The sequence below is a fragment of the Oncorhynchus mykiss genome, chromosome 5 (assembly GCF_057628025.1).
Source record: "Oncorhynchus mykiss isolate SJ-2025 chromosome 5, ASM5762802v1, whole genome shotgun sequence".
Classification (NCBI taxonomy): Eukaryota; Metazoa; Chordata; class Actinopteri; order Salmoniformes; family Salmonidae; genus Oncorhynchus; species Oncorhynchus mykiss.
The window spans coordinates 54,496,100-54,509,630 of NC_143026.1; the positions used below are offsets into that span (position 1 = coordinate 54,496,100).

General features: G+C 41.6%; 1 protein-coding gene across 5 annotated transcripts in view; it reads right to left on the minus strand.

The window, feature by feature from the left end:
- Positions 1 to 4,164: 4,164 nt before the first annotated feature.
- The window catches only part of LOC149983515 (uncharacterized), a 109,033-nt gene continuing 99,666 nt past the window's right edge, over positions 4,165 to 13,531 (minus strand). For 3 of the 5 annotated variants that reach the window (XR_016496144.1, XR_016496142.1, XR_016496143.1), the window contains 4 exons: positions 13,466 to 13,516; positions 8,563 to 8,628; positions 6,623 to 6,782; positions 4,165 to 6,017 (listed from right to left, as the gene is read on the minus strand). Coding sequence is in view for 2 of the 5 variants with exons in the window: in XM_090235177.1 (XP_090091303.1) it covers positions 7,425 to 7,435; positions 8,563 to 8,628; positions 13,466 to 13,516 (128 nt within the window). In the remaining 3 variants the exon portion in view is untranslated. Of the gene's footprint in view, positions 6,018 to 6,622; positions 6,783 to 7,018; positions 7,436 to 8,562; positions 8,629 to 13,465; positions 13,517 to 13,531 lie in introns of those variants that run through there. The other 2 variants (XM_090235177.1, XM_090235176.1) reach the window with 1 other exon arrangement.

Sequence of the window (13,531 nt, forward strand, 5' to 3'; positions counted from 1 at the left end):
CAGGAGAGAGTGAAAGATAGAAGAACCCCAAGCCCCCGCCACGGACCTACACATAGAGGACCCACGCCGAGAGGACCTACATCCAGACCACAGACCACATCCACACCCCCACCAATCAACACCCCCCCAAGTCAACTATGTCAACACCTCATGTAGGCCCCCTCAGATCAGACCTATGCCCCTCCTACCCACCCCATGCCCCCATTCCCGCATAGAGGGTTACAGAGAGCTGGTAGTCCCATCGACCAAACTACCAAGTGTGAAACAGGTAAGGTTGCCCTCTAGGTTACAGATGCTAATTTGTATGCTAATTTGATATAGAGAAGACCAAACTCACTCTATTAAAATAATCAAAACAGGAACATTTTACATTTGGCTAGAAATTCAAAAGGAAATGATCTTAACAGAGAAAAATGTCCTCCTGTGTGCTACCTACAGTTGAAGTCGGAGGTTTACATGCACCTTAGCCAAATACCTTTAAACTCAGTTTTTCACAATTCCTGACATTTAAACCTAGTAAAAATTATGTGTCTTAGGTCAGTTAGGATCACCACTTTATTTTAAGAATGTGAAATGTCAGAATAATAGTAGAGAGAATTATTTATTTCAGCTTTTATTTCTTTCGTCACACTACCAGTGGGTCAGAAGTTAACATACAATCAATTAGTGATTAGCAGCATTGTCTTTAAATTGTTTAACTTGGGTCAAACGTTCCTGGTAGCCTTACACAAGCTTCCCACAATAAGTTGGGTGAATTTTGGCCCAATCCTCCTGACAGAGCTGGTGTTACTGAGTCAGGTTTGTAGGCCTCCTTGCTCGCACACGCTTTGTCAGTTCTGCCAAAATAATTATATAGGATTGAGGTCAGGGCTTTGTGATGGCCACTCCAGTACCTTGACTTTGTTGTCCTTAAGCCATTTTGCCACAACTTCAGAAGTATGCTTGGGGTCATTGTTCTTTTGGGAGACCCATTTGAAACCAAGCTTTAACCTCCTGACTGATGTCTGGAGATGTTGCTTCAACATAATTTTCCTCCCTCTTGATGCCATCTATTTTGTAAAGTGTACCAGTCCCTCATGCAGCAAAGCACCCCCACAACATGATGCTGCCACCACCGTGCTTCATGGTTAGGATGGTGTTCTTCGGCTTGCAAGCATCCCCGTTTTTCTCCAAACACAACGATGGTCACTATGGCCAAACAGTTCTATTTTTGTTTCATCCGGCCAGAGGACATTACTCCAAAAAGTATGATCTTTGTCCCCATGTGCAGTTACAAACCGTAGTCTGGCTTTTTTATGGCAGTTTTGGAGCAGTGGCTTCTTCCTTGCTGAGCGACCTTTCAGGTTATGTTGATATAGCACTCGTTTTACTGTGTATATAGATACATTTGTACCTATTTCCTCCAGCATCTTCACACGGTCCTTTGCTGCTGTTCTGGGATTGATTCACACCAAAGTACGTTTATCTCTAGGAGACAGAACGCATCTCCTTCCTGAGCGGTATGACAGCTGGTCCAAGGGTGTTTATACTTGCGTACTATTGTTTGTACAGATGAACGTGGTACCTTCAGATGTTTGGAAATTGCTCCCAAGGATGAACCAGACTTGTGGAGGTCTAAAACATAATTTTCCCATGATGTCAAGCAAAGAGTCACTGAGTTTGAAGATAGGCCTTGAAGTACATTGTCACGGGCGTCGTAAAAAGTGGACCAAGGTGCAGCGTGGTGAGCGGACATATTCCTTTTATTTATAGAAATGTAGCCAACAAAACAAGAAAACAAGGAAACGACCGTGAAGCTTCACAGGGCTATGTTGCCTCTAACAAAGTTAACTACCCACACTGACAGGAGGTAAGCATGGGGAGTTGGCTCAGTCCTATAACCCGACTCCGCCAATCTCCCCGTGTGCCACCCCAAATTTTTTTCAGAGGGCTGCCTCTCGGGCTTCCTTGCTAGCCGTGTTCCCTCGTAACGATGGGCCCCTTTACCAGCTGCCTCCGCCTTCCTGGCTGCTTCCACATGTTCCCATGGAAGGCGATCCCTTCCGGTCAGGATTTCCTCCAATGTCCAGGATCCTTTGCCATCCAGGATGTCATCCCATATTCAGTCCTCCTTTTTACCACGCTGCTTGGTCCTTTTGTGGTGGGTAGTTCTGTCACAGGTGTCGTAAGAAGTGGACCAAGGTGCAGCGTATTTGAGCGTACATATTCCTTTTATTTATAGAAATGGAAACAAGGACATGACCGTGACGCTTAACAGGGCTATGATGCCTCTAGCAAAGTTAACTACCCACACTGAAAGGAGGGAAAAAGGGCTACCTAAGTATGATTCCCAATCAGAGACAACGATAGACAGCTGTCCCTGATTGAGAACTATACCCGGCCAAAACATAGAAATAAAGAAACATAGAAAACAAAACATAGAACGCCCACCCCACATCACACCCTGACCTAACCGAATAGAGAAATAAAACGGCTCTCTAAGGTCAGGGCGTGACATACATCCACAGGTACACCTCCAATTGACTGTCAATTAGCCTATCAGAAGCTTCTAAAGCCATTACATTATTTTCTGGAATTTTCCAAGCTGTTTAAAGGCAGTCAACTTAGTGTATGTAAACCTCTGACCCTCTGGAATTGTGATACAGTGAATTATAAGTTAAATAATTTGTCTGTAAACAATTGTTGGAAAAAATACTTGTGTCATGCACAAAGTAGATGTCCTAACCGACTTGCCAAAACCATAGTTTGTTAAAACTATAGTTTGGTAACAAGAAATTTGTGGAGTGGTTGAAAAATGAGTTTTAATGACACCAACCTAAGTGTATGTAAACTTTCGACTTCAACTGTATGTACAGACTCAGTGAGCATAGCCTGGCTTTTGAGAAAGGCCGCCGTAGGCAGACCTGGTTCTCAAGAGAAGACAGGCTATGTGCACACTGCCCATAAAATGAGGTGGAAACGGAACTGCACTTCCTAACCTCCTGCCAAATGTATGACCTTAGAGACACTACTTTCCCTCAGATTACACAAATCCACAAAGGATTTAAAAACAAACCCAATTTTGATAAACTCCCATATCTACTGGGTGAAATACCACAGTGTGCCATCATAGCAGCAAGATTTGTGACCTGTTGCTACAAGAAAAGGGCAACAAGTGAAGAACAAACATGATTTTAAATGCAACGCATATTTATGTTTATTTCTTTTCCCTTTTGTAGTTTAATTAATCGCACATCGTTACAACACTGTGTATAGACATACTATGACATTTGAAATGTCTTTATTCTGGAACTTCTGTGAGTGTAATGTTTACTGTTCATTTTTATTGTTTATTTCACTTTTGTTTATTATCTACTTCACTTGCTTTGGCAATGTTAACATATGTTTCCTATGCCAATAAAGCCCTTGAATTGAATTGAATAGAGAGAGAGAAAGTTAAAAGAGAGATAGAGAGAAAATGAGAGAGAGGGAGAGAGAAAGATGGAAACAGAGAGTGACAGAGAAATCGAGAGTTAGAGAGAGAGAGAGAAGTGAAACGAATGAATCCACGTAGGTCTGACATGCAAAGCCACATGTTGCCACAGAAAGTGATCCGCTTCAGTCTGTTTTCAAGCCAGTCAAAGGTCATATCAACAGGTACTGTTTTAAACAAGGAACACCATGGAAACATGAACTTCACAGTTGTGCAATGAGAAACAATGACACTGTAGCCCTGTAGTGTGGAGATAGTATTGTATTTTGAAATAATATATTTTACAGTACAGCAGGGGTATTTCAAATCCAAGCCTGGACGTCCGGGGTAATGCTGGTTTTCAGTTCTACCCAATAATTAATTGCACCCCTCTGATGTCCCAGGTCTAAATCAGTCCCTAATTTGAGAAGAAGATGGGAAATCAGCGGTGGATCTAGGTTCGAGGTCCAGATTTGAATTTACCTGTAGTATAAAATTATATTTTCTTCTGTTAACACGGTTTCATTCAGATTGTTCATCATGCCCGCTGAAAAGCAGCCCCTTAGCTCATTTGTTGAAAGTTTAAAGTTTTTCAGGTATGTTCAGTGACTGGAGAAAGTATTCCTTGACGTATTCTACATGTTGTGTTACAGCCTGAGTTCAAAATGTACTAAATAGATCTACACACAATATCCCATGACCAAGTGAAAACATGTTTTTAGACATTTTTGCTGATTTATTGAAAATTAAATACAGAAATATCTCATTTACGTACTGTTAATATTCACGCCCCTGAGTCAATACCTTGTAAAAACACCTTTGACTATGATTACAGCTTTGAGTCGTCTTGGTTATGTCTGTATCAGCTTTGCACATCTGGATATGGAGATATTCTCCCATTGTTCTTTGTAGATTTTCTCAAGCTCTGTTAAGTTAGATGTGGAGTGGCACTGAACAGCAATCTTCAAGTTTTCCACATATTTTTCAATGGGATTCAAGTCTGGGCTTTGGCCGGGCCACTCAAGGGCTTTGACATTCTTGTTCTGAAGCCATTCCAGAATGGCTTTGGCTTTATACTTGGGTTCATTGTCCTGTTGGAACGTAAATCTTTGCCCCCAGTCTAAGGTCCTTTGCACTCAGAAGCAGGTTCTCATCAAGGATTTGCCTGTATTTGTCTTCATTCATTGTTCCCTCTATCCTTACCAGTCTCCCAGTCCCTGCCACTGAAAATCATCCCCATAGCAGGATGCTGTCACCACCATGCTTCACAGTAAGGAGGGTGTTAGATGGGTTATGAGCTGTGCCCGGTTTTGTTCAGACTTTGTATTCAGGCCAAGAGTTAAATTTTTGTCTCATCAGACCACACAATATTTTGCCTTATCATCTCAGAGTCTTTCATGGGCCTTTTTGCTAACTCAAATCTAATCAAATCAAATTGTATTGGTCACATGCACATGTTTAGCAGATGTTACTGCGGGTGTAGCGAAATGCTTGTGTTTCTAGTTCCAACAGTGCAGTAATATCTAACAATTCACAACAATATACACAATACACACAAACCTAAAAGTAAAATAATGGAATTAAGGAATATATAATATTAGGATGAGCAATGTTGGAGTGGCATAGACTAAAATACAGTAGAATAGAACACAGTATATACATATGAGATGAGTAAAGCTAAAATATGTAAACATTATTAAAGTGACTAGTGTTTAGGCAGCAGCCTCTAAGGTGCAGGGTTACGTAACTGGGTGGATGCCGCGGTGTGGCTATTTAACATTCTGATAGTCTTGTGATAGAAGCTGTTTTTCAGTCTCTCGGTCCCAGCTTTGACGCACCTGTACTGACCTCGCCTTCTGGATGATAGCAGGGTGAACAGACAGTGGCTCGGGTGGTTGTTTTCCTTGATTGTCTTTTTGGCGTACCTGTTACAGTGGTTCTTCCTTTAAAAGTTACAAGCTTATGCTGCGACCGTTAGTGGTAGATGGTGGCATTCTGTCATTGCACCACACTATCACAAGGGGGAGGTAGAACGATGATCGAAACTGTGGCAATTAATGGAGGCGTTTTCAGTCTGAGTGTAACGATCGTCGTAGGTGGAAGAAGAGGACCAAGGTGCAGCGTAGTACGTGTTCATGATCTTTTAATTACACTGAACACTATAACCTGGTTCCTCTCTAGGTTTCTTCCTAGGTTTTGGCCTTTCTAGGGAGTTTTTCCTAGCCACCGTGCTTCTACACCTGCATTGCTTGCTGTTTGGGGTTTTAGGCTGGGTTTCTGTACAGCACTTTGAGATATCAGCTGATGTACGAAGGGCTATATGAAAAATGTTTTTGATTTGATGATCGCAAGTTAGCTAATTTTTTATTTTTTTACTTAAACTGTATCACAATAGATTCGGAAACAAAATCCCAGCAATAAGCTCACAAAATAAGTCAGTAAAAACATGAACACTGCACTCCAATCAAGAACTGTAAAACTGCTTAGAGCTAAAGTTAATAAATATGTTATGTTTATTCAGGTCTGCTGCTCCATCCTCATCCACTGTCTCTTCGTCAACCCACTCCTGGAAGTCACAATAACACAAATTGGTAATTATTTCCAGTAAACAAATGATCGAAATGCCGGGTTAACGTTGACTCCCTACCACATTCCCTTTGTACTAGCACAATAATTTAGCTATACTGACCAACAGGATTAAAGTGAATTAAAAAAAAAGATAAAAAAAGAAAAGTGTTCTGTTTAATCACACCTTTCTCTTACTGAGCTTTTGAATGTTTGAGTGCGTCTGCAAATTTGTCATCTACCTCTTGGTAGGAAGCTTGGGGTGTGCTTTCAGGCTCCTATGTTGTGATTTTTTTTTTAAATGGTACATTCCATGTCATATCACTTCTTTCCCACCTATGCTGGCTGAGATAGAGGTTGGGTATTGTCCCTCTCTTCCCTCATAGGCAGTTTTGGCCATGAGACCTCTCTCCTTCACATTTCCTTTGTCCTCCCGCTACGATCTTAACAGGTGGTAGGATTTCACATTTAGTTTGAAACAACCTTGTTACTGATTTCAGTCATTTACAATTGTTATAAATACACATTTGACTTACCATCACTTGACCAATAATACTATCTACTAAATAATAATAAATAATGATCTAAACTTGTGCATTTACTTACTTGTGACAGCATCATAGACTGATCGCTCATTAAAGGCCCACTTCCCCTTCCTGCCCTTCAAGGACTAGCCTGTCCATAGCTCCTCTTTACAAATTTGTATCATCATTCGTCTGATTCCTGAGCCCAGGTCCTGGCCAGAGCAGAGGGTCAGGTATCGGATCTGATTAAAAATATATAATAATTCCCACTCATTTGTGTGTTCCTTAGCTAAAACAGCTGGCCATACAGTTCTGATTGATAGTAATGAGAAATAATGTTTGTATCATGTAATCATGGGCTAAAACTTGTGTAAACAGGCTGAGGGCTGATAGTTTCTTCTTATTAAGATAAGTTAAGTGTTACTTGGGAAATCAATCCAAACACTAAGCAGGCATATGGCATATAAACTCAGCAAAAAACTGTCAACTGTGTTTATTTTTAGCAAACTTAACATGTGTAAATATTTGTATGACCATAACAAGATTCAACAACTGAGACATAAACTTAACAAGTTCCACAGAAATGTGACTAACAGAAATGGAATAATGTGTCCATGAACAAACAAAATCAAAGTAACAGTCAGTATCTGTTGTGGCCACCAGCTGCATTAAAAATGGTGAGATTTTACCCCACTCTTCCACCAAGGCACCTACAAGTACCCGGACATTTCTTGGGGGAAAAGCCCTAGCCCTCACCCTCCGTTCCAACAGGTCCCAGACGTGCTCCGGGCACTTCGCTGGCCAAGGCAGAACACTGTCTTGCAGGAAATCACCCACAGAATGAGCAGTATGGCTGGTGGCATTGTCATGCTTGGAGGGTCATGTCAGGATGAGCCTGCAAGAAGGGTACCACATGAGGGAGGAGGAAGTCTTCCCTGTAACGCACAGCAATGACAACAAGCTCAGTCCGATGATGCTATGGCACACCATGATGGACCCTACACCTCCAAATCGATCCAGCTGCAGAGTACAGGCCTCGATGTAACGCTCATTCCTTCCATGGTAAACGCGAATCCGACCATTACCCCTGGTGAGACAAATCCGCGACTCGTCAGTGAAGAGCACTTTTTGCCAGTCCTGTCTGGTCCAGCGACGGTGGGTTTGTGCCCATAGGCGACGTTGTTGCCGGTGATATCTGGTGAGGACCTGCCTTTACAACAGGCCTACAAGTCCTCAGTCCAGCCTCTCTCAGCCTATTGCGGACAGTCTGAGCACTGATGGAGGGATTGTGTGTTCCTGGTGTAACTAGGGCAGTTGTTGTTGATATCCTGTACCTGTCCCGCAGGTTTGATGTTAGGTTTTACCAATCCTGTGCAGGTGTTGTTACACGTAGTCTGCCACTGCGAGAATGATCAGCTGTTCATCCTGTCTCCCTGTAGCACTGTCTTAGGCGTCTCACAGTATGGTCATTGCAATTTATTTCCCTGGCCACATCTGCAGCATGCCTAAGGCATGTTCACACAGATGAGCAGGGACCCTGGGCATCTTTCTTTTGGTGTTTTTCAGAGTCAGTAGTGTCCTAAGTTTTCATAACTGTGACCTTAATTGCCTATCGTCTGTAAGCTGTTAGTGTCCTAACGACAGTTCCACAGGTGCATGTTCATTAAATGTTTATGGTTAATTGAACAAGCATGAGAAAGTGTTCAAACCCTTTACAATGAAGATCTGTAAAGTTATTTGGATTTTTATAAATTATCTTTGAAAGACAGGGTCCTGAAAAAGGGACGTTTCTTTTTTTGCTGAGTTTATGACAACTGAATTTCATTGACTTTGAGATATTTGGATTCAACAATATTTCAGGTTGCAATCTCTCAAATCTGGTCCCATTCAAGTGGCTCTTGATAAACAGCTAACTTTTTTTGCTAATTGCTGTTCAAATACGTATATTTACATTTTTTTTTTTTTACAAACAAATACATTATGAAGCAACATTTTTGTAACATGTAGGCTAGCATACTATACCTGTAATGTATCCAGCAGGCATCTCGGAAGACACAGGCTCATTAAACAGGGATGGCAGCTCTTGGTCTAAAATATAAGTACATTTACGATTTCGAGATCAATATCTTGATGGCTAAAGAAACTTCATTATAATGCTCTGTCTTGGCCAGCTTCTTCCTGGCTGACTAAAAAAATGAAGACATACTTTGCGCAAATTTTGAAACTGGCACAGCACCGAAAGGGAAGGGAAGTCAATCAGGAGTGCAGTGGGAAGGTTAATGAATTCTACGCATACTTTAATGGCTTTCAATAATGCTTTTTAGTTTGAGGGCAAAAACATAGATATTTACAAGCATGGCATCGCACTTGTGTTTTACCCCAGAAGAATATGCTGATTTCGCTACTGTTGTCAGTACAGGTTTCACACATACACACCACAAGTATATGGAAAGTTCATTATGCACAAAGCAGTAATAAGACTTTAAATAACCTAATATGCAAACATTTGATGGTAATTGTATTCTATTGAGTGGCTTTGAAATGTTTTATTTTATCATATATTTTTAATATTTTATATCTAATTTATTTCTAAATTAGATACATATGTATATATTTTGTGCATTTTGCTATTTCATTATTTGCCTCATGACTCCTGCATGCTTTGTTGACTACGAACTTTTCTTTACCCAACCGTGGGACAGACTATGTTTGTTCTCACACCCGGAACTCTCTCTATTGGTTACACAGTCTTTTGGCCTCCCATCCCTTTCTATCCACCTCTCGCTGGCTTTGTATTCATGTTACCTGATGAAATTGCTGTACAATATGATCTTGTTGCCATCGATGCACATTCAGATGTCATAAATCAGCACTGTAGAGCTCTCCCTGTCCTATGCCGTGCCTTGATGTTGGTGATATCTGGAAATGTGCACGTACACCCTGGCCCATCTACTATTGATGATATCTGGAAATGTGCATGTACACCCGGGCCCATCTACTATTGATAGCCCCAATTCTGACTTATGCTCTGATATCTGCTTCACTGATTGCTGCTCTCGTAAAAGCCTGGGTTTTCTGCACGTTAACACTAGAAGCTTATTACCTAAAATGAATCAATTGAAAGTGAGGGTTCTCAGCTCCAATCCAGATGTGTTGTTCATTACTGAGACGTGGTTAAGGAAGAGTGTTTTGAATACTGATGTTAACCTTTCTGATATAGCCTTTTTCGGCAAGACAGATCTTCCAAATGTGGGGGAGTGGCAATCTTTACCAAGGATCACCTTCAGTGCTCAGTTGTCTCTACCAAGTCTGTCCCCAAACAATTTGATTTGCTGGCTTTAAGCAATCAACTTTCAAATAGCTCTTTGTTGACTATTGCTGGGTGCTATCGTCCTCCGTCAGCACCAGCCTGTACCCTACCTGCCCTAAGTTTTCTCCTGGCCCCTTACACTAAGTCTGAATTTGTCCTGCTATGTGACCTAAACTGGGACATGCTGTGTTTCAGATTTCTCTCTGAAAAATGTAGTTCATTTAATTTGATTGTCATAAGGTTCCATAACTTTGTCCACACAGGGCATCTGAACACACAAAATACATGCGGATGATTTTCATTACATTTTAGGTGTTTTACTTAACTTTTGTACACGTGGTGTTCCCGGTCAAAAATGACCGGTCATTAGAAATGAATGGGTGAGACTACAAGTAGTGTATAAAATTTAGTTCAGGCTCATGCCCATTCCACAAATGGACACACTTCATCTCCCAGACCCCCACAAGTATGTGTGTTTGAGCACACACACACACACACACACACACACACACACACACACACACACACACACACACACACACACACACACACACACACACACACACACACACACACACACACACACACACACACACACACACACACACACACACACACACACACACACACACACACACACACACACACTTCTCACTCCCCTTCTTGGCTTCCATGGAAACCCCCACAGGAACCTATCCCCAATATAATCTTTCCCCCACGGGAACCACACCTGTTAGCATTCCCACAACCAATCGCAACATTGTTTCAATAATATATAGAACTTTTCTCGCAGCTCTGGTATATGAAGGTTTTTTTTTAGGCCTTGCTCACAATTCCTTCTGTGGCAGCACAATGACCAAACTATATACTGTATGTGAGGATCTTAATCATATCTTTGATCATGACACTGGTGAGGAGGAGAGAGTCCTTGTTAAAACTTTGACACAAAGTAGTCTGTGATAAATAGCACAATAGGTTTCATCTGAGTATTTGTTATAGTCAAAATAATTCATACAATATGCTTTTTGTTACTCAAAAACAAGTTGTATGAGCTCAGGTCAACGAGGCCTACAGGCCATAAATAGCAAATAGAAGTTCAAAACGGATAATGTTCACAAGAACTTAAGTTTATAAAAAGACCTAACACAACATTAGGTGGTAATGTATGTTTTATTATGGATTTATAATCAGCTATAATGTGGGGGGTTTGGGGGGGGGGGGTCATTTTGGACCGGGAACACATAATGAATTAACATGAAACGAACACAACAGGAGGGTTGAACCCCCTGACCAAGTCCTAAAGCAATGGGACTCCCTGACTCAGATTATTACCAATCCCACAAGGTATGACTCCAAACACCCAGAAAAGGCTACTATTCTTGATGTTATACTCACAAATAATCCTCAGTCTGGTGTTTTCTGTAAAGACCTTAGTGATCACTGTTTTACAGCCTGTGTTCGTAATGGCTGCTCAGTGAAACAACCTGTCCTGATTTGTCAAAGACACTTCAGGACAGTTCCTTCATGAACTGGCCTCTGTAAAATGGTATAAAATCAGCTTGTCGAAGATGCTTGGACCTTCTTTTTTGATATTTTCAGTGGTATTGTTAACAAACACGCCCCCATAAAGAAAATGAGAATGAAACACAGGTTCAGCCCCTGGTTCGACCGTGATGTACTCCACCTCAAAAATTGCAATTGTTGAAAGGCTCGGCACACATATATTCAGGATGACTGGCTCTCGTTCAGACAAATGAGAAATAAGTGCACTCAGGCTATCCGGAAGGCCAAAGTTAGTTACTATAAGGAGCAGTTCTCTCTCTTTGGGTCTAAACCCAAGAAGTTCTTGAAAATTGTTAAAGACCTGGAGAATAAAACCTCCTTCTCACAGCTGCCCATGTCCCTTAAAGTTGATGATGTGGATGTTACTGACAAGAAGCACATGGTTGAGCTCTTTAATCACTTCATTAAGTCAGGATTCCTATTTGACTCAGCCAGGCCTCCTTGCCCGTCCAACATTTCCTCATCTCCCACCCATTCTAATGTGACTATCCCGATGCTTCTCCCTCTTTTTCCCCTGCCCCACAACAAAGTTTCTCCCTGCAGGCAGTCACTGAATCCAAGGTGCTAAAGGAGCTCCTGAAACTTGACCACAAAAAAAAATCTGGGTCAGATGGTTTAGACCCTTTCTTCTTTAAGGTTGCTGCCCCTATCATTGCCAAACAATCTCCGACCTTTTAACCTGTCTCTCCTTTCTGGGAAGGTTCCAATTGCTTGGAAGCCAGCCACGGTCCATCCTTTATTTAAAGGGGGGGATCAAGCTGATCCTAATTGTTATAGGCCTATTTCTATTTTGCCTACAGTATTCTCTCTAGTATGCAATCTGGTTTCTGCTCAGGTTATGGATGTGCCACTGCAACCTTAAAGGTCCTCAGTGATGTCACCATTGCCCTTGATTCTAAGCAATGTTGTGCTGCTATTTTTATTGACTTGAAAGCCAAGAACAGTAGACCATGGTACAGTAGACCATTCCATTCTTGTGGGCCGGCTAAGGAATATTGGTGTCTGTGAGGGGTCTTTGGCCTGGTTTGATCTGCTGTCTCAGCCACTGCCTGTCACCAAGGGAGTACCCCAAGGCTCAATCCTAGGCCCCACGCTCTTCTCAATTTACATCAACAACATAGCTCAGGCAGTAGGATGAACTTATGAACTTATATGCAGATGATAAGGTCTTATCCTCAGCTGGCCCCTACCCGCATTTTGTGTTCAATGCTCTACAATTAAGCTTTCTTAGTGTTCAAAAACCTTTCTCTACTTTTAACCTTGTTCCGAACACCTCCAAAACAAAGGTAATGTGGTTTGGTAAGAAGAATGCCTCTCTTCCTACAGGTGAACGGCTAGATGTTCTTTACCATTCGGCCATCAGATTTGCCACCAATGCGCCTTACATCGCTGCACTGTATACTCCTCTGTAAACTGTTCATCTCCGTATACCCGTCGCAAGACCTACCTGTTGATGCATATTTATAAAACCCTCTTAGGCCTCACTCCCTCATCTGAGATACCTACTGCAGCCCTCATCCTCCACATACAACACCCGTTCTGCCAGCCACATTCTGTTAAAGGTCCCGAAAGCACACACATCTTTGGGTCGCTCGTCTTTTCTGTTCGTTGCAGCTAACGCCTGGAACGAGCTGCAACAAACACTCAAACTGGACAGTTTTATCTCAATCTCTTAATTCAAAGACTCAATCATGGACACTCTTACTGAAAGTTGTGGCTGTTTTGCGTGATGTATTATTGTCTCTACCTTCTTGCCCTTCATGCTGTTGTCTGTGCCCAATAATGTTTGTCCAATTTTTTGTGCTACTACCATGTTGTGTTGTCTGTCTTGTCGTGATGTGTGTTTTGTCCTATATTTATTAAAATATATATATCAATCCCAGACCCCATCCTTACAGGAGGCCTTTTGTCTTTTGGTAGGCCATCATTGTAAATAAGAATGTGTTCTTAACTGACTTACCTAGTTAAATAAAGGTTACATTTAAAAAATAAAGCTATAACACTTCATACAATTCAATTGTTTACCCTAAAAAATTACAAACAGACACTTACTGTCACTCTGGCTTGAGGTGGTACATGGCCTGAAGTCCTCGGCATCTGCAACTTCAGAGAATATCA